General features: G+C 37.0%; 2 protein-coding genes across 5 annotated transcripts in view; one reads left to right on the forward strand and one right to left on the reverse strand.

The window, feature by feature from the left end:
• The window catches only part of LOC136252280 (uncharacterized), a 97,682-nt gene that overhangs the window by 15,586 nt on the left and 60,026 nt on the right, over positions 1 to 22,070 (reverse strand). For all 3 annotated transcript variants that reach the window (XM_066044688.1, XM_066044687.1, XM_066044689.1), the window contains 4 exons: positions 19,651 to 19,698; positions 6,138 to 6,170; positions 1,298 to 3,413; positions 1,055 to 1,120 (listed from right to left, as the gene is read on the reverse strand). In XM_066044688.1, the coding sequence (XP_065900760.1) occupies positions 1,055 to 1,120; positions 1,298 to 3,413; positions 6,138 to 6,170; positions 19,651 to 19,698 (2,263 nt within the window). The remainder of the gene's footprint in view (positions 1 to 1,054; positions 1,121 to 1,297; positions 3,414 to 6,137; positions 6,171 to 19,650; positions 19,699 to 22,070) is intronic.
• LOC136252276 (protein starmaker-like) lies at positions 9,334 to 16,377 on the forward strand. 2 transcript variants are annotated; one of them, XM_066044685.1, is made up of 12 exons: positions 9,340 to 9,563; positions 10,185 to 10,337; positions 10,386 to 10,624; positions 11,093 to 11,248; positions 11,858 to 11,914; positions 12,004 to 12,234; positions 12,282 to 12,344; positions 12,398 to 12,457; positions 12,675 to 12,810; positions 13,257 to 13,337; positions 13,651 to 13,749; positions 15,819 to 16,377. In XM_066044685.1, the coding sequence occupies exons 1-12, from the start codon at positions 9,518 to 9,520 to the stop codon at positions 16,193 to 16,195; spliced, it is 1,698 nt and encodes a 565-aa protein (XP_065900757.1). In that variant the 5' UTR covers positions 9,340 to 9,517; the 3' UTR covers positions 16,196 to 16,377. The 2 variants fall into 2 exon arrangements, with proteins under 2 accessions (XP_065900758.1, XP_065900757.1); XM_066044686.1 differs by lacking the exon at positions 13,257 to 13,337 and having other exon boundaries at positions 9,334 to 9,563; positions 10,185 to 10,624.

Below are 22,070 nucleotides of genomic sequence, written 5' to 3' on the forward strand. Positions count from 1 at the left end.
CTTTTCGTAGCATATATATTATACCAATCCCTACTTCCTTTCAAAATTTTTATTTTTTGAAATAGCTAATTAATTTATACTTTACAATTTATCACATAAATAGACCAAAACGTTTCCTACATTCTTCATTGCTACTGAAATATTTTACAACCTTTAGCAGATCTAAACTGTCATTCAGGTTCTTGTGTTCATAAAGAAGCAAACAATTATTAAGCATCCTTTCAGTCATGGTAGTCAGAACATGTCTTGAAGTTCAGTGAAAATGTACGTTGTGGTGGTGGGTACTGTAAAATTCAGTCATACAGGGATGTAACTGTCTGTGTACTTCAGAAGCATAATATACTTCCATGCACTGTTAGTGCATCCATTACATCGTAAATATTGTGTTACAGATGAAAGAGCCACATCAGCAAGCATTACAAGCTGACTCAGCAATAGGCTGAAATTAAAATTGTCCTTGTAACAGGACTATGGGACAACTGTCAGCTACATAATTCAAACCATTAGCTGCATTTGGTATAACACTTCCAATGCCAGCACAGCTGGCAACAAATTTGTTAATCTGTCTCCCAGTTCACCAATCACCATTACTTAAGTTGAAACAACTTTCTATAACTATTGTATATAGTTCTTCTCATTCTTCTTGTTACTCTAAAAATTAACATTTTCACTTGTAGACACAGATCCTTTTGAGTAGCAGGCCCATTTATCCAATCACCCAATAAATAATTATGTCACTTAGCCAAAATGGTACAGTATGCTCTTGTAAGCATTAAATTAGAATAGTGCCACAAGACTTCAATTACATATTTGACTCAAATATGGGGATGCTAAACACCCCTCTGGGAAGCATTGGGGGTGCCCTAGCACTCCTAGCCCCTCCCCATCCCTCCAACACCCATGCAACAATCCACACTGCTACATTTATTGTTTGAAATAGACAGCTCAGGCTCACCCAAACAGACATTACTTTAGCATCTGTCTATAGTCTTATACAACAGTAACACTTATGCTGTTTGACTTATACTGTAGCTAGCTGAGTACATACACATACTTTTGATGTCTGGCTGATCAGTTGACTTGAAAGCTAACAAATCCATTTCAATTTCATTAGCAGATGCTGCATAAAGAAATACATGATGCTATAATAGTAACATGCCACATACTGCAGTACAATAAATATTTTGGCAATAAAAGTTTTATAGGAGATTTTAAGTTAAGTCAAATATCTAAAACTGATTTACTTTTTTATTACAACAATACAACCACAAAATAAAATTTGTATATTGCCACTTACCACTGTCTGTCTTGGCCACCTCTTCATACAAGAACCACTTTAATTGTGAAGAGTTCACCTTCATGTGGAACACATTATCAATGCTACACTCAGCATAGACCATAGTAGAAGAAGTTGTTTCTGGTAGAACAGCAATATGATCTTCATTGGTTTTACCACACTGACACAAAAAGCCATACTGCAATCTTTCATAATCAAAATTTAAGTGTGCACAAACTTCTTTAAGAGCTGAAGCTAAATGATTGGAAGCCTTACCATGGGTAGGAGTTGGAGAAGTATTATCAATGTGCCTCATCTGCACTTCAAGATAAGACACTTTATCAAACAATGACAAGGAATAACCATCAGGTAAACTGAATGTGATCAAATTACTGAAGGTGTGATGTACACCACCATGAGAGAAATATGGATACCAGCCATTTGGTAAGCTTTGTAGTAGTTCTACTACTAAGGAACAAAATAATCCCCGTGGTAAGACACCTGATCGAAATTGAAACAGCAGTGACTCTCCTAGAAGCTGCCCATACCCAGGGAGAATCTCATCCTTCTGTTGTAAAGTAAAAGTAGGTAAAACAAAAGGCATAAAATATACTCCTTCATCCTTTTCTTTTACAACAGGTGCAATTATCTTCTTGTGAGCAAGCAAAGACAAGAAGAAGTCTTGGTTGATATCATCTTTCCATTCAATGTGCCGGAGGAAATCCACTGAAAACAGCCCTTCATATTTTAATTTCTGGACAGCTTGATTAGTAGGAGAATCTTGCTGGAAAGTGACACATACTAAACTACTCAGTTTATCAAACCACCACTGGTGGTCAGTAATGACATAATTACACAGCCCTGGAACCTCTGAGAAGTATAAAAGAACACCTAAAGAATGATGGTGGAGCAAGGCACTCCTAACTTCTTCCACATCAGAAATCAAACCTGCTTCTTTGGCAATGGAGACACAATTATCGAATGGGATATATGACTTTTGCTGTTTAGCACAAGCATCCCGAATTTCAAGCTCAAATAAAACCCATGTAATGGGCAACTCATAAACTTCCTTTTCAGCAGATAAAGATTCAACTCTACTTCGAATCACATCTGCAACTGGGTCTTCACTGTTTAGGCTACCAGCAGTAGTGTTGTCTACTGAAAAAAGCACTTTACCTTCTGCTGTCTCCCAAACTGAAGCCTTGCATTGTGCATTGCCTACAGTAGCAGCTAACTTGTCAGCAGTTTTTAAGCCTACTTCTGGTGACACTTTGTCTGCATGTGTACCCACCAAACAAATATGAGATCTTTTATTTTTACCAGCATTTGTAACTATATGTGGAATTGCAGAAGGTGATCTTTCCAATGCATCATTGGCTGAAGACATCAACAGCTTGATCATATCCAGGTTGGAGTATCTCAAATGATATGGTGCAAACGTGTGCCTGCCATGTTGACTGCACTCCACCAACACTTCATCATCAAGGTTTTTGGATAAATCATGTACAACAAAGTTGACAGTCGGGTTAATATCCAGTGTTGGCAACAAATGGACATACTGTGGTTGGCCCCCAGTGTCTAGCACATTGATGATGTTTAGAGCTTCTCCTGTTTGATGTACAATGGTAGGAATAGTAGACGAGTGAAAAGGAAGCATCATTGAATCTTTATCTGACTTCAAAAGTTGCCCAGCAACCTGCTCTACTAAAGAATCATCTTGTTGTGCAGGAGAATTGTACTGTTGTTCATCTGATGTCTTAGATGGTTCAGACTGTATAGTATTGGAAGCCTCATCCTTTTCTTCAACAGGTATCCAAGGTACCTCAGTAGATTCTCTTGAAATCAGTGTTGATCGAAGAAGACTCATCTTAAAATTAGAGGAATATTGCATCCAAGAAACATTGTCAGACGATCCCGCACTCATTCTCACAGACACTGCATGACTGTTGTGAACAACATTGGTGTTATCATGGATCGCATTAAACTTCTTCTGCAGAAGTAAGTTCACAAAACTAGTTTTACCCGTAGCACCTGATCCAGTAACAAAAATGTTCAGATATCTGATTGGAATTGTTCCATGTAGCTTTTGAGCCTTGTGGAGGTTCCTCAGCAATATTTCTTTGTTTTTATCCAAAATCTATATGTGTATTTCATGTAAGTAGATTCAAATTATTAAACTAGATATGGGTCAATAGCTGCCATGTAAACTTAATTCCGCTTATTTATGGAATTTATATGGTTAAGATGATGATTAAATTGCATGTGCACAATTTTTTTCTTATTTGAACTATTCCTAATATCAAAACACATGGCAGACAAGTGAGTTATCCTGCCCAAGAAGCCAGCACATCATACCAGTGTGGTATTGACAGGAAAAACAATAGTTTTACAAAACTAGTTTTACCCATAGCACATGATCCAGTAACAAAAATGTTCAGGTATCTGACTGGAATTGATCCATGCAGCTTTTGAGCCTTGTGGAGGTTTATCAGCAAATTTTCTCTGCCTTTATCTAAAACCTATAAGCGTATTTCACATAATTAAATTAGCAGATTCAAATTATTAAATCAGGCATGTGCCAGTATAATTATAGCTACCATGCAAACTTAATCCCTACTTATCTATACTAAAATTTATATCGGCTAAAATAGGGATTAAACATGACTGGATTTGCAAAACCCCCAACATAATCACGCATTTTTCAAATTCTTGATTTTTAAACGATTATAATCTACTGTTCCAACTGCTTCAAGATTAGTACCTTGAGTTAGCCCCCCCTCCTTTTTAAAAATCCTAGATCCGCCCCTGAGTTTGGTTGCTGTAAATTAAAATAGTCTGTATTCCAACAATACTAGTGCGATTAAAAAACTGGGCACAATTTCGTGTGAATACGTAGTTGATGTGTTTATCATTGAGAATTACGCTTGTAAATATTTCTACAACATACAGTAACCTGACGAATATTACAAACTTTTCACAACAATTTCTTTAATCCATGTTTGACAATACTAAACTCTATTAGTAAGACTCGTCACTAATCTCAAGATCCTCTACATCAATAATTTCTTAAGTAACATCCTTCTATTTTTTACTGGAATGTGATTCTTTGTTACCACTGTAATCAAAGCATAACTGGAGAATATGGTTAAGACATATTGGTTCAATTTCTTCACTGTTCAATGCACTTATACCCATATTGCCTATAGATGTGACTGTTCTGTTAGAGTATCTTCATCTTCACTTCCTGTTCCCATTACAATTATTCACTATTTTTGTCATGTGTAACTTTTCTATTAGAGTATCTTGATTTTTTGTGCAAATTTTATATTCTCCAGAGTCCTCTTCACAAACACCCTTTATTTTGCTCATTGCTACAACCCACTAATTATGCCAATGTTTTTCCAGAAACATCTATCCATAAAGCAATCCCACTTACGGATAGATCTTGATGTGTTAAAATGATCCATGAAAGCTATTATACAATTCACTCTAACAGATAAACACAATACTTTAGATAGGTTCTAAACCATAATCAAAGCACTAAATGTTGTGTTCCTTCCACTCTTTGTTCTTGGCAGCCTATATACACAGCTAATCATGTAATTAAATAGTTGGTGAGCTGTGGGAGAGATATATTCACAAGGCCTTCAGTAACTCATCACAGCAGTACATACTCTACCCAAAGTTTGCAAAAATATGTACCACTCTGCGTGGGCAGTTCAAAGGCACCGCCAGTGCCATAATTTGTATATTGCACTGCTGCAGACTGCAGCGAGTGCATTATAACTTATAACGCACTGGTTGCGGTTTTGTAGACCACAACAAGTGCATTATAAGTTATAATGCACCGACCGCAGTGCAATATACAGATATTGCATGCACTGGCTGCGGTTTTGTGCAGCATAGCACAAGTGCCGGTGGTGAAGACCACTACGACACCTCACCTAATAGGTGGAAAGACACTTCACAGATCACTCGAATTCTTTTATAGCCTAACATGTAAAGGTCGATTGTGGGCCATAATGTCACCAATACGTATAATGTTTACAAGCAGCCAATGGCGATTGAAAAAGCCAACGCAGGTGGCCACAACTCTAGTCTACATATATATAAACGTACTTATACACCTTACTAGTCTGGTGCCATCTTAGCCCAGATTAAACTGTAGTCCACTTCGACAATGATTCAATAAAACAAATATATTCTAAATAATACTAACCTTTAAGTTCGATTGTGGGAACCAGTTTTGTCATGCCACCAGATTCGAGTTTAGCCAGTGTGAATAGTAAGAATTAGACTAGTATCGTTTAGTAGTTAGGTTTTGTTTACTTAAACCGTCTATTTAGCTGCTTTTTTTCGCTCGAGAGAATCACTGGTGATTAGTCTAGTGCTTAGTCTATATGGCACACTGGCATGCTGAGCACTACATGATGAGAGTCGAACAGCGAATGCAGGTTAGTGATATAACCCATAGCGTACTATCTTTCAATATCTCAGGTGGCTGCAGTACTGCAGGGGGAACGTCATCGCAACGTCTGGCTTGGTTACCCACAATCGATGTTAGAAACCTGGCCTTTATAAGTGTTACAGCTGTCTTGTGAGACTCTCCCCACCTATGAGGTGAGTGGTACATAACAGTTATACAACGTGCACTCGTGCTCTGCCTGTATAAATGCACTTGCCTTCGGGCCTGACGGCCCTCAGGCTCGTGCGTTTATATCAGGCAGAGCACTCGTGGCCGTTGTATAACTATATAATATGATGTGATTAGAGTCTGGTAAACATTCCCTGGTGGTGACTTTAAAGCTGCACTACAAGACTGTATGCATATACATACATATAATTTATACCTATATCATACCTTGCTGCCAAATGGAGTTTCAGGTGTTTTATTCTATAATGTATAATGCATATTACAGAGGAATATCAATTAATCAACAAAATAATGCATATATCAAGAGTAAAAATCTAAAATACATACATATGTCACCTGATTTGAAAAATCTACCTTATGGACTCAATAAGCATGTATATAACACCAGTCCACATGATTACACTATATGATTAACAATCTTCATACTAAATTTGTCTTACATCTGTATAGGTGTGTCAAAGTTCATACATTTCTGGAATGACTGCAGATGATGCTACTGGCTTGGACTGACTGACAAAGTTATGCAAATGTGAAATGTGCAGGTTAGCAATAAGAAATAAATTAGTAAACAAATAAACTGTTCAGTTACAATGCTTCAGACATAGATGCTCCATCAACCACCCCCAATGACCGCCATCTTGCCCGAGAGCCCCGAACACAAAGCATAGTTCACAAAGGATTGCAAAGGAGAGACTTGCTTTTACCCAGCCCATGACAACACTATAATGACTTTCCCACTTAGCAGCCAAATGATGAGCTAGACACTAGTCTAGACACATTATAAAAAGAAATTTGCTTCACTGCCAAGTAAACTATCAACACTAACTAGCATGGCATGCTTGACAAGCTAGAGAATACTTCCTTTTTCTCAACTTCAGCAGACCGAAGAACAGCTTGAGGTGAACCACTGCAATATGAAGAAGCATCAGTATCATGAAAAATACCTACATATCTAAATTGTGGAATATTGTAGTGGCTGCTTCTTATAATCTATAGATGCCCTCTAAAAGGCCATAAATTCCTACATCTTCTGGAACTATTCTACCTGTAGTAGCTGCAAATTTGGTGAGTTATTACCAACTAAAATATAAATATGGTTATATGTAGCTACATATGAATGTACATTGTGTGCAAAATGTAGATTTTCCAAATCAAGTCACACATATACATACAGCTATATGTGTGCATATATTGTGTATATACAAGCAAAATGGTGCAATAAAAATTTACATAACCTCATAAAAACCTACAGTATCTACATATATTGTCAAATGGTTGTTGTCACAGTACATCAATAAGTACAAGTTACATACTATGCTGCATGATGTACATGGACGGGTCAAAATGGGGCTACTATTCACTCTTATAAATGGCTATAACTTTGGGAGAATGCAAGCTATGAACCAACTTTAAATGTTAATGTACTCTTTAGAGCCAGAACATAAATTTGACACCAAGTTTGTAGATTTTAAGCCATGCTACAAAATTACTATACCAATGTGTATAGTTACGTAGCTAGCAATGATAAAACAGTTTTAAATTACAAGGAAATAACTACAGTTGTAAAACAAATCACGGTGTTTGATTCAGGCTATCTCACGAATTAAGGCTACTTAGCATACTTTCTTATCAAGTTAGCTATAACTAAAACAAAAAGCACTTTTAGTAAGACAAATATGTATTAGTTAACTAAAACTAAAACTACAACTAAAAGCAAATCCGTGTTATAACTAAAACTAAATCTGTAACTAAAATACAACAGAATATTTACCAAAACTAAATCTAAAACTAAAAAGAATTGGAAAAGCTTACTAAAACTATAACTAAAAGATTTTCTCATGTACAACCAAAACTATAACTAAAACGTTTTTAGAAATGTTACTAAAACTATAACTATAAAAGATTTTCACATTTTAACTAAACTATAACTAAAACTGGAATATCACAGAGAATATAACTATAACTAAATCAATAACTAAAATGAATTACGAAATATTACTATAACTAAAACTAGAATATCACAGAGAATATAACTATAACTAAATCAATAATTAAAATGAATTAAGAAATATTACTATAACTAAAATTAAAACTAAAATTATTGACGGAATTGTCTATGACTATAACTAAAACTAAAACTTTAAGTCCTTACTGAAACAACACTATACAGTATGCAACCTAATAGCATGTTAAGGGTGCTCTGTACAGTTCCGCATATGGCTTCCCGTAAACTATGTTTTCAGCTATAACTTACGAACAGATTAAACCATTCTGCTAAACTCTTTATATTTGCAATAAGCTATCACTACTGCACAGTTTAGTCTAAATCCCATGTCTTAGCTCACTGTAGAAGACGAATTATAACTTTTGCTTCAAACTAGAACTATAGTTCCACAGTTTACACCCTAGAGACTTGATTCTTTAAAAATACATTATTGAAAACTGTACAAGCAAACGTGCATTTCTATTTTTGTTCTCTGGCTTCTCAGTTATCAGATACTCTTCTTCCACTTTTGTGCTGACACTAATCAGTCTTCTCTACCTCCACGCCATACCTCGCCAGAAGGAGCTATCAAAAAAACAACAAACGCTCTTTTAATGCATAAATACCATGGTTGCCCATCTGAAATTTTCGTGCCTATCGGGTATAAAATGACAAACTAGTTCTAATTTTAGTATCAAGGTGTAGAAACTGAGGTGCCCGCAGCTGTTCTACAGCCACAGTTATTGTTTCTTAATTGCATAACTGGAAGATAATCGGTCAATTATGGATCGTTATATTCATTAGACCACGATGAAGAAGATACAGCACTTACTTCACTTCCTTCATGTATATCGCTCTTCTTTCTTCATTTGTGGCAGGTTATTTCATCATAAAAGATATTTTCTCATTGGGCACCCATGTGTTAAACAAGCACCAGATCAATTAGATAATTACTGGTGACTATGGGAATCTGTTAGTAAACCCCAGCTGTGCTAACTTCAGAAGCCATATGCGGAACTGTACAGAGCACCCTTAAGTTGCCTAGCTAAAGCAAAAACAATTGTGCAATTGCAAGTCCATGGACTCCAAGATGTTCATTGGAGATAGAATCATATAGAGTACGAGTATCTTTCTTAAGAACATTTAGGTAAGGCATACAAGTACGGTACAGATTTAACGCAACGTCGCACTCGCGCGCGAGTCATAGGATACCACTCGCTAAGCACCCGCACTCGATCGAGCGTTCCTTATCGAGTGCTCTTGCTCGAAGGGGTACTCACTCGAATGAGAGTTTGCTCGAGGGGTTGCTACACTCGCTCGAGCAAGTGGTGCCTAATGCTAATACATATCATAAGCGCTTATTAGTTTAATACTAGATACGTACAAGCGCTTATTAGATTAAAACCAATGACTTACGCTCTAGTGAAGTTTGGAGCAATCATTAGTGAGATCCTGTCAGCAATGTTGTATGATCTTCAATGCCTTCAATTTATCACTTTAAATAAAAGCACAATTCTAAATATTTCACGCAATAGTGTGCGCATGTGCAAAGGAGAGTGTTGTGTGATTGTGTCGTGTGTGATTGTGACGAGGAGCGATTGTGATGGCATCAGAAAGAGTGGCGAAAAGGTCAACAAAGGCAAAGAAAAGTAAACTTCTATTTTGTTTGTGTATAGCTAGTTGTTATAGAGTGTTTGCAGCTAACCAATTTCACGGCATGCAACAACAACAAAAAACTAAAACTCCGTTAATAGTCGGCCTTGATGTGTTAGAGTGAAGTGATTTACTAGCATGATTGTGGTTTAGCAGATGGATTAGGTGCATGATCGAGCTTAAGCAAACTTGATAGAATGAGCGTTAAATGGAGAAAGCAGTCACATGGCACAGTAAATGCTAAGGTAAACAGTAAGAATTTAAAAGACACTGTTAGGTTATGTGTTAGAGTAGTATTAGAAGTTATTTAGTGGAATGATTGAGCTTGAGCAGATGGATTCCATACCGGGCTTTATAAAGAGAAAGCAGTCACATGGTGTTGCAAGCTTAGATAAACAGTAAATTTAAAAGACACTGTTATGTAATGTGTTAGAGTAGTATTAGAAGTGCCTTTGCAGCATGATTGAGCCTGAGCAGTTGGATCCCACACTTGACAGAAGTGCTTGTAACAGTTAGCTAAAATGTGTATTCATTATTTTAGAAGTGCAAATATATTATGTTTTGTTGCACAGCCTAGTTTAAGTTTATTGGAAAGTTATGCACATAAATTTTTACAGGTGTAGCTCCTTATGCCTTCATTGAATACGTCGATGAGATCTACACTGCAGTTGTTCCCACTCGTATGCTTAAAGGAACATCCCTGTTTATTGATGGTATAGCTCAAATCACGGAGGGAAAAGCCATTTATGAAGTAAAAATATTGTCTTTAGGTAAGAAAGGTGTGTTTCTGTTGTTTGTCTATTTTAGCACAACTGCAGGAACACAAAAAGAATGTAAGCAGGACCAGGAAAAGTATGATGAGGATGATGAAGACAGCCAGTCAAATAATGGTAGTGAAGAGGACAGAGAGAATTTCATGGATGACTACAGTCAGATTGAAATGGATGGTAGTAAAGATACACAGGATAATACATGCAGTGATCAGATAGAAGATAAGTGCAAAGATAGCCGTGATGGAAAAGAGAATGTTGAACCCAGGCAAAACAAAAGAAAGCAGGTATGTTGAATTGGTTGCTAACTTTTCTGATCACTAATCATATGTGATGACCCACTGAACAAAAAACCCAACCAGTTTGCATTTTTTCAAACATTTTTATGACTGCTTCATAATTTAGAATGGAAAATAAATGGATTGTTCAAATTTTATCAGATAAGTGCTCATGGAATCACAATGCTAGACAGGTGGAAGTTTTTGTTGTTTTCTTTTATGGTCACTTTTTTTTTACGGCATCATACACTAACACTTGTATGTGGCGGTAAGAGGGTTAATAGTCTGACCTGTCAGCTTGTTTTTCATACAATGCCCTGTTACTAGGTGATCAACTAACCAGGTGGGGCCACTATAAGCCATTGTTGGAATGTTGTGGTTATCGTAGGCATGCTATTAAAATTATAATCACCTGACTGGCATGCTCTATTTCAACAGGTTGTGTTGTATATTTTATTTCTTTTACTTTTATCCCAGAAGTGTAAATCTGATACTGCTGTTAAGAAGCAAAAGCAGACAGGTAGCAAGCAGACAAGGAGAGTCCCTGTCCAAAAAGTCAAGACCAAGAGTGAGGGTGATAAATTGAAAGGTGATACTGTAGCAAAGAAAAGAAGGACTAAGAAAAAAGAGGTGGTAAGTGTGTTGTGTCTATATGTATGTGACCGTCTCAACCGAAACCCGTATTGTTCGCACATTTGTTTTTTTTACTATTATTCTTGACATTATCTACAGTGTATATGGAGTTGATACTCAAAATTTCAGGTAATTCTGGTTAGCAGTTTGGGAATTATCTTAACCAAAAATCTACAACTTGGACCAGTTTGGAAAGCTTTGTTATTTTACTAGCTTAGATCTTCCAGCTGGATATTAGCAAGTTGGGGTGCACAATGAAAGTCATGAAAAGAGACAACTTTTACCACTCACCAAGGCTGACGGGTCTATTTGAGATAACTCACTAGGATAGACAGCAAGTGCAATCAGTCTTTAAATGTGGCATCACGGCATGCAAAACACCACACTGCTGCATAAATTTCTTAAGCTTTAGGCTTATGATATCATCAAAAGTACCACAAATCCCATTGTGATTTACACGTTTTGGGTTTCCTTGATTGTTCTCTACACGTTTAAACCACTGGCCAATGCTATTATACTGAGTTACTTGCATTCGTGCTGTCTTATTTAGTACTGCATACAGAATTGTAACCTCAATTAATGTATACATAATACTTTACTTTGATCTAGGAAAAGCCGGTGTTGGAGGTTGGTCCTGACACCCCTAAAGATGTTGACATCACTAAAGTAAGTGTTATAAATTCGACAAAGTGTCTTATAGATCCGAAGGGCCATTTAAATAGAATTAAGGGAATGCTTAATGTTTTTATCTCTAGGTAGACAAAGGGAAGATGGCAAGCGATGAAACTGATAGGGATGCGATGAGCAATGAAACTGATAGGGATGCGATGAGCAATGAAACTGATAGGGATGCGATGAGCAATGAAACTGATAGGGATGCGATGAGCAATGAAACTGATAGGGATGCGATGAGCAATGAAACTGGTACGGATGCTATGAGCAAAGAAATCGTTAGTGATGTGAACACTCAAGAAATTGATATACCAGTAAGAATAACAGTCTGATTATCAAAAAATGCTCTGGATACTTTTAGGTGATTGAAATGTATCGAGAGGATCCATTCTATATGGATTTTGATGACTTCTTGTACAATAGGGTATGCATGCTATATTAGCTGTGTTAAAATTTAGTATAGTTTTAATATACTAGTATGATGATGACATGAGTGCAGAATTGCATCCTTCTCTACCCAGTTCAGCTGATGTTAAGGTTTGTTTTGACTTACATAGTGGTACACTTTATTATGTGGCATGTAAGCATTTTATGCTTAATAGCCCTTTGGCACCAAACTCCACTAAAGTGGCTTTGTTAACAAAATAGTGGTCATCATTTTGGAGCAACACGTTTATTGGTATTGGTTTTGATTTGTGTGTACACTATTTTGCCACAATAGGTGTTATTCAATACCTTTTGCTTGTTTGTTTAGGATCAGAAGTATGAAGATCTGAATAAGACAGTGTCGTCTTTGCAGGAATCTATTCAAGTAATGTCCAGAGGGTTAGTAATGGTGTCGTCAAAATTGGATTCGTTTGGAGCAATGCAGCAACCACCTACCCACTCAGGTATGTTTGGTAGTAAAGCAAATATTACTAGTGGGTGTTTGTTTGCTTTCATCAGTGTATTTTCCGAACTCTATTTCTAAAGTACGGCTGAAACAAATATCAGATTTTGTAAATTCCATTTTTTCCAATATGCATGCTTGTACGAAAAATGCAAGTTTTTACTGAAACAGTCGCAAAAGTAATTCGCTGTTTTCATTTCCGTGGATAGACTTTGAACACGCTAGAATCACTTTTCATCGGAAAGGAAACTTGAACTATTACACGAAATTCACTTAATTACAAGTGTGATTCCCTAAAATTTTCCACGCTTATGTATACCGTGGCATTGTTTAATAATGTTTAAGTATTAGAATACTTTCTGTACTAACCGAATCAAATATTTGTTTCAGCTCTTCTAAAGTTTCTCATTTTCGTCTCTATTTTTAATTCTGTAATGTACTGTGTAGGACCTAGTGAGCTTGCAGGACCTGTATATGTTCGACAAGAGCAAATCCCAATTGTACAACCCATAGAATCTAGCTTTTCTGGTAAGTAAGCTCAGAGATTACGTGTGCTACAAGTGTTATGTTATACTCCTTGTATAGAGGTGCATTTGTGTATAGAGGTGCATTTGTGTATTCAAATTTAATGTTTCTTGGCTCCACCACTGCCGTGATACTAGAGTTTTAGAATCACCTTCTTCGTAGTAGTTGAAAATAACTATAATTAAAACTATGAATGTAACTGTTATTCATGAACTATAAGTGACACTGTAAAGGATACACTGTACTCGTGTTTATTAAAGTGTGTGTAGCCATTTCCATCCTATAAACATTACGGCAAAGTTTTTTTCAATTTTAGAGCTTGCACATGGAAGTGGAGTAAATGTACTACCTAACTGTTCACCGCCACCAACTTCACAAGGGCCCGGTGCACAACCCTTAGAATCTAACAATTCTGGTCAGTAAATTTGAAAGCTCAGATTGCGTGTAGCACACAAGTGTTATATGTCATACTCCTTGCATAGAGGTGCGCATTTATGTTATTCAAATTTACATTATGTCTTGAAATGTAGTGATGTGCGATACATATCGAATTATCGATACACATATACAATATCACAATATCGATATTGCAATACATTTATCAATGTTTTATTCGCACATGGAAATGCTAAGGTCTGGTTTTGTACAACGTACAGTGTAGCAGAGCTGTTCGCCTGTTTCTCAGACTTGAAGCTTGTTACACGGTCTGTAATGTCTGGAACTAAACTATGAAAATTTGACGGCCACCCACACAGTTAATTACTTTGCTTTTTGGCTGAAGTTCACTATATTCCATATTGGTATCATATCATGACTACACAAGGTTTGAGATACACCATTTTAGCTGTATCGCACAACACTACTAAAATGGCTCCAAAGTTGTGGTATTGCTTGAGTTTAAGGAAATACCTTCTTGCTCATTACCAGATTTAGATGGTGGCAGCTTGTGGAGAAAGTGTAAGTGCTGGAAACTGGAAATGAATCAATAAGGGCTTTCACTACTTCACAATTGACCACCAAATTTTAGGAAAAAAATTTATGAAGCAGTGCTGTAAACAGTTTATTAAAACTGATCTGTCGCAAAGTCTGTGTAAAACAGCAGTGCTTGAAACTAGTGCTGGGCGGTATACCGAAAATACCGTATACCGCGGTATTTTCATTAAACCGTTTCAAAGGTATTTGTTTCTGAAAATACCAGCATGAATGTGACTAGTGTGCAGGAAGCCAGAGACAAGGTGGTTGGGTTATGTGTTGGTGGTTTGGTGGTGACCACAAGCCTCTCCTAACAGCAACTGTTAGGTTTCAGGTTACATTGTAGCACCTGCCTACTGTCATGTAGTTAGTAAAATATTTTTATAACCTGCTGGCTAGGGACCCGTCGATTTCGCCAGCAAAATTTTTAGCATAATGGTTGGGTAAAAGCAATGAGCAAAATGCTGGCATAATAGGTGCAACTTTTGTGGAGTGGACATAAAAATTGCACAAAAGATTGAGATACTCTAATCAAACAGTCAGACACGCTAAAATATCTACAATGCATAGCTAATTGTTACAGGAACAACAAGTGACAATCGATATACCCTAATAAAACAGCCACACATGTTAAGCAATATTAGCTGGCTTCTTGCTTTACATGTTAGAAGTAATTTCTGATCGAGCTCTAATAGAACAGTCACTTTAAGGCGAAACTGTAGCTTTGCACTTGGAAATATTCAATTAACAAAGATAAGTACTGAGCAAAATTTATAATTCTTGAGCAAAATATGGAGCATAATAAGGGAAAAATAAAAGAATTGCTGGAAAGAAAAATAGGTAGAAAAAAAGCAAAATAGACTGGTCCCTACTGCTGGCCATGGGTAACTTTCAATTGTGAGTAGTTACAGTTAACAATTACTGTAAAAACATATTATTAGTTCCATACCAAGCTGAATACCGTGAAATACCGAATACCGGGGTATTTTCTTCAATACCGTACCGTAATCAAAAAATGCCATACCGCCCAGCACTACTTGAAACAGTGTGTCACGTAAAACAGCAGTGCTTGAAACAGTGTGTCAATATTGTGTCTGGACACAACTAATTAACGGAGTAATGCAAGAGTTTTAAAGTACTACAAAGGGTTTGATGCAACCCACAATCTAAAGATGACACTAGTAAACAGGCTATAAATGCATTTTATACTATCTGAGCTGACAAGTACTAGGGGACTGGTACTAACTCGAGGTGTGGTTAAAACAAATACCTTTGGCTTGTGGTCACCCACAAACTAAGTGCCAATGTCTTTGTGAAAGGATATCCAGACACTGTTAAATGCAAATTACCAGAACTTGCACTGCTTTAAGAGGGCATGTTAACTGTTATTCATGCATGGACTATAATATAAGTGACACTGTAAAAGATACACTGTACTGTGTTTGTTTATTAAAGTGTGTGTAGCTATTTACGTCCAACAAACATTATGGTAAATTATATTTTCAATTTTAGAGCTTGCACATGGGAGTGGAGCAAATTTACTACCTACACCACCACCACCAACTTCACGAGGACCAACTGGACTATTGCCTGAAAGTGAACTTACTTTGATCTTTATGAAAAGCTGCTCACGCAGGAATATGAGCGTACATTTGACCAGAAGATTGTTTACGGAACAAGTTAGAAAGACATCGAATGTCTCTGGACGCAATAAACAACAGTTAGATCCAAGAATTATCAAATACATTAAGAGTACTTCTTTCAAGTATTTTCCGTCACAAAACACCGACATTTCCAAAGAGTGGGCAGATTGTATAATCTCAATTGATGAGAGTTGCCGACGTCTTCGTAACAAGCCCACTAAAAAACAACTGCAAGGACTTAATTGATTGTCATACTACTTCCCTGGAAACTGGATTTGGTTTTTTTTTTTTTGACCTGAAACTGGAACTGAGCTTTTTGATTTATTAGGAAACAGTTAAAAACTTTTCATGTTTTTATATCCAATCATGTTCTTATATCCACACTTTCATTATTTGAAAATTAATCATGATAAATGTTCAAGGTAGTACAAAAGTAGCATGTTGAATGTTTCAGTTGCACTAGTAACCACTAGGTTCACCATGTAATTCTATGACTTTTGGGATAACCTTGCGTAGGTGACCAATGTATTTTCTGCATACGGCTGGTGTTAGTGTTTGCCAAAAGCTTATTACACCTTCCTTGAGCTGGTTGAGATCCCTTGGTTTGTGCTTAGTTCGCAAATACTGTTTCAATGAACCCCATAAATTTTCTATGGGGTTCAGATCGGGACTTTCTGGTGGAGTTGGCCACCAATTGATGTTCTTCTCTTCGAAGTAATCTTCTATGTGATTACTGCGATGTTTAGGGTCGTTATCCATTTGAAACCTATGCCCTCCAGAATCAGAAAATCGGTCAGCTATAAATGGCACAAGAGAGGCACTCAAAATGTCTGCATAGCGGACAGCATCCATTATGCCAGTGAACATAACAACACGGGCTGCTCCACGTGCAGATATGGCTCCCCAAATGTGCAGCTTTGCGGGATGTTTCGCTCTCGGCTTAAGCTTTCTAGGCTCTTTCCGTTTCCTGAAGCACAACCGGCCATGGTGTTCCAATTGTATCGTACACTCATCTGAAAAAATTACATTGTTAAAATCTTCATTAACCCGGTGCTGTTCCTTGCACCATACCAGCCTTTTGGTTTTGTTCAGATTTCTAATAAGCTGGCAATAGTGGGGTCTAGTGCACACCCACCCTAACGCCTGGCGTTGGCGTTTAATGGTAGATAAAGTCACCTCCAAGTCTGGATATTTTTCTATTAACATTGCTCTCAAATGCCTTGCTGTGGCTTCATCATTCTGCTTTAGTTCATCGTTAATCATTTTCAACATCTCTGGTGTAATCTTCCTATCACGAGCTCTTCGTTGCAAATCCGTGTACACTCCATGTTCCTTAAATTTTTTAATCAGACGATACAGGCTTCGCTTCGTAGTAACAACTTTTTGTTTCTTCAATATTTGTTCTATATCTGCCACAGAATATCCTGCATTAGACAAGCTAAGAGCACTTCTTCTTACACTCAGGGCGAGCCTTGGCATTTTGTCAGAGTGTCGACATTCTGAACTGTCGAGTCCACTCGAGAGTAAACTGACTTTACCCGCGAGTGATTTTAAAAACATTACATTGTATAAATTATGTATATGTACGTATGTAGCATAAGTTTTACAGTACGTATCTGATCAACTAACCTCAGGTCATTCTGCTTGCCCTTGACAGCTCGAAATAGATTTTTTGTCTGGCGCATATTCAAATTATTTAATAAGTAAGCGCCTTGTTCGCTTCGAGTGTTTTTCTTACGTTCGTACTCGCAACTGCGAGTTCAGGTGCGAGCGCTCGACCTCGTATTCGATAATGACTACTCGAGACTCTAGTTCATAACGGATTGCTCTCCAGAGTGGGTCACTCGAGAGTGCGACGTTGCGTTAAATCTGTACCGTATTCATGGAACACTTTCACACCTCAGATCAAAGGAGCCGCCCGGGCTACATTTCGTTTGTAGCTCAGACATATAAAATGTAGCAGGGCTACAACTGGATAGTGATTATATAGACATTGATGCCAAAATCGATTGTGGGACCAATTAATACTCATGTGATTTGGATGCACGACTTGGATTTTGCCATAAAAACCACTCAGACAGAGAGCGTTTTGGTATCCTCGCCATCCTATGAGTTGAAAAACATTGGGCTGAGGTAAAAACTAGCGCTATAGCTTATTGCCAGACATGGGGCCAAGTACATTTAAAAGTACTTAAGTAAAGTACAAGTACTTTCGAATTTTCCAAGTACAAGTACAAGTACTCCAGCAGCAATCAAGAGAGTACTTAAGTAAAGTACAAGTACATGCTGGAAGTACTTAAGTAAATTACAAGTACATTTTGCTGTAGTAAAATATATTATGCTGTATTCAGTGTATTGTAGTATGTAAGTGCGCCTAGGGGGTTGGTTTTTGTCAACCTTTCTCTCTCTTAAACTCTTAAAATTCACTGACTTGAATAGCAGCATTGTTTTGTTTGCCAGAATGCTATGACATCATTAATCGTGGCAACATGGTACATAGTAAGGTTGGGGAAGGCAGTAGAAGAATCGCAAAAAGTTGTAAACTGCACCTTCACCCACTGTGTACAAACTACGTACAATGTTTGCAGTACTTACAAGTACTTAAAAGTACTTTAAGTACTCAAGTACATACAAGTACTTAGCAAAGTACTTGAGTATAAGTACAAGTACACTGGGGAAATTAAGAAAGTATTTAAGTAAAGTACAAGTACTTTCAAATCTGTACTTAAGTGTACTTAAGTATAAGTACTCATGTACTTGGCCCCATGTCTGGCTTATTCACCGATAGTTTCTGCACATTTTTGAATATGTACATGCCCCCATCACAAAGCTACCACGCTGCACGGAGTAACCACTCTACAAGGAGGCTTCCTATCTAGGCCTTTAGTCAACTCTGTAATTTTTTCCCATAAACAATTCAATAGCACTGATTAAAACATTAAACTCGTGTAACTGAAACTCTCCGTGATATCTCTAGGATATGTCCATTTATCATAACCAAATGTAACCAGAACGTACTAGTTTACTGACCCATAATCAAAAATTTTAGGTATACATATATAATACATCCAGTGGCTGTACTTGTATTGGCTTGGGCGATTGATCGCCCTGTACAGGCTATCAGCCTAATAAGTGTTACATATTAGCTGTAACATGGTGCATTCAGGCTTTGCTTGAATGTATGCCCTCTGCTCCCAGGCTTGCGGCCCTCAGGCAGTTGGGCATACATTTCAAAGCCCTCATGCCCATGTTACAATTGTTACTTAGCCCTTACTACTGTATGTAAAGCCTTTCCCAAACATTCAGTATAGAAAAGAACATATGTGATCACAGTTGTGCAGTTACAGCTAGGTGTAGCATGAATAGTATGATTGAAGACCACAGTAAGTGTCACATAAAACTAAAGTGGCTAATTATGCAAACAGACATAAAATAAAGACTATAGTTGAGAAGCAGGAGATACTGAATGCTTTACTGCAATCATCAGATCAAGAACCTTCTCTACAATATTCAAGGGAAGGTACTGTCTATCTATTGTTCTATTATTACTTATTGCTAGGGAGAATTTAAAATTAACATTTAAAAAATAAAATAAGTGAATTCTTGTGCTGTTATTATTGTCAGCAATTGCGTTATATTGTGAACCCTGTTGCTATATGGTCACCCATAGTTATGTAACCACATACACATACACAACGTACCTCACTGTGAATGGCCATGGTCATTCTTCCTTTAAGCAGTACAAAAGCCTAAAAATTCATACATAATAGTTATGATAAACATATAGACAAATGTGTGCAATATCACAGGCAATAAATTGTGACCGATTAATAGAAATCACCATGTTTATATACACATTTGACAGTTGGAACAACAAGATATTTGATTTGTACAGCAACTATACTGGAAATATATCACAAACATTTGATCATTTAATCATATTAACCAATGACTGAAATGAGTTGCAAAGTGGGATTTGGCTTAGTGTGGTTACCATAAACTAAACAGTCTATCAAGATAAATATATTATGTAACACTTTCACACCTCAGATCAAAGGAACCACCCAGGATACATCTTGTATGTAGCCCAGACAGCCGGGCTACACCAGCCAGCTGGGCTACAACTGGGCAGTCATAATATAGACATTGAGGCTGAAATCAATTGTGGGGATCGATTAATACTCACGTGATTAGGAGGCACAACTTGGATTTTGTCATGAAAACCACTCAAGCAGAGAGCGTTTTGCTATCCTTGCCATCCTACGAGTTGAAAACATTGGGTGAAGGTGAGAACTAGTGCTACAGCTTATCCACCGATCGTTTCCGCACATTTCGAATATGGACATGCCCCCATCACGAAGCTACCACTCTGCATGGAGTAACCACTCTACAAGCAACTTACCTATCTAGGCCTTAAGTGAACTTCGTAATTTTCCATAAACAATTCAATTGCACTGATTAAAACATTAAACTCGCATGACCAAAGTTTGCAAGGCGAAAATTAATGTAACAGCTTTCAGTGACTTTGTGGCGGTATAAAGCAAAGATGACACTCCACCAATATTCTCTTTCCTCAGAGGATGACTTTGACTTTGATTAAGTTAAGTAGTGTAGTAATTATATAGGTAGCTAGTGTTGTTGTAGTAGTAGTTTATAATTTTTATGGTTTTTGTATTTTGTGTTGCTGTCTTTTTGCAATATATTTTTGGTTTAGTTTTTTTTTCTTAAACAAATTCTCCACGGTATCTCTAGGATATGTCCATTCATTGTAAATGAATGTAACTAGAATGTACTAGCTGCTGACTCATAAACAAAATTTTTAGGTATGCATATATATATAATACATCCAGTGGCTGCACTCATATTGGCTTGGATGATTGATCATCCTGTACAGACTATCAGCCTAATAAGTGTTACATATTAGCTGTAACACAGAGCATCCAGGCTTTGCCTGATATGTATGCCCTCTGCCTCGGGCAGTCGGACATACATATCAGACAAAGCCTTCATGCCCATGTTACAACTATATAGTGCTTTACCTGCATACATTTAATTGTCCACATGTAAAAACAAGAAGGCAATGTTTATAAAAACAACCATGAAAGTAAACTTTAATTTCTACAGCATCATAAACAATTCCCTGAAACTTACCTGCCTTTTACTGTACAGAAACAAACCAAATGATACTTTTATTCTTACTCTTCAATGGTTTTGAGGTTTGCTTCACCGATGAAACTAAAATGTACATACTGTACATCTATTTGCTGAAGCCACACACATTTGTAACCAGTGCATGGTATTAGTAAAATGGAATTTTGCAAATGGCAGGTTTTTTGCTCAGCTGGTCACAAATCTCTTACCGTGCACAAACATACATGTTGCAAATATATACATAGCAACTGAGCTTCACAAATAGCTGAGTGTTAACTTACATATTTGACAGCGGTATTATAATATTTATGGCCCATCATATACGTACAGGTGTAGATGACTAATAGTAAACTAGTTTACCATTTTAAGCTTTGCACTGCATTTATCCAAATTAAAGTTAAACACAACCAAGATAATACGTAGTTTTAATAAATCTTGCGATACACTTGGGTCTAAATATATAGCGTGAAGACTATAATGGCCTTACTTTCACATTTCACTGTTACAAGTAAAGATTCCAAGCTGTAAGTAACTAATGTAACTAAAGACTCTAACCTTAAATTTATGTTACATGTATGTATGCCATTATCACACTGCACTAGATACCTCACTCATTTAAATTTAACAAGGTCATAATGTACGCATGTGAATCAGTACCGTATATCTCTTATGTGACTGTATTTGACATAACCTGGCTTCCATGTGCACACAAAATCAAACTCAAGTTTTTACCAGAAATGGATTACTGTCCTAATGCAATATCACATTCCACTCTTAGACTATCATTTCCTCTGAACTGGCAAACCTTTCCATGAATGGAAGTTTGGCCATTCAATGGCCATAGCTTTGTTGTGATGGTGTGCAGTGAGCTGAGAAGCATTGGAGAGCTGGTCAGTCATGTTCTCCTTTATTCGGGAGTTATCATTTTGAGTGCAAGGAGCTAGGGTCCATGGAGAGTCCAAATTGGACC

The sequence above is a fragment of the Dysidea avara genome, chromosome 4 (genome assembly GCF_963678975.1).
Source record: "Dysidea avara chromosome 4, odDysAvar1.4, whole genome shotgun sequence".
Lineage (NCBI taxonomy): Eukaryota > Metazoa > Porifera > Demospongiae > Dictyoceratida > Dysideidae > Dysidea > Dysidea avara.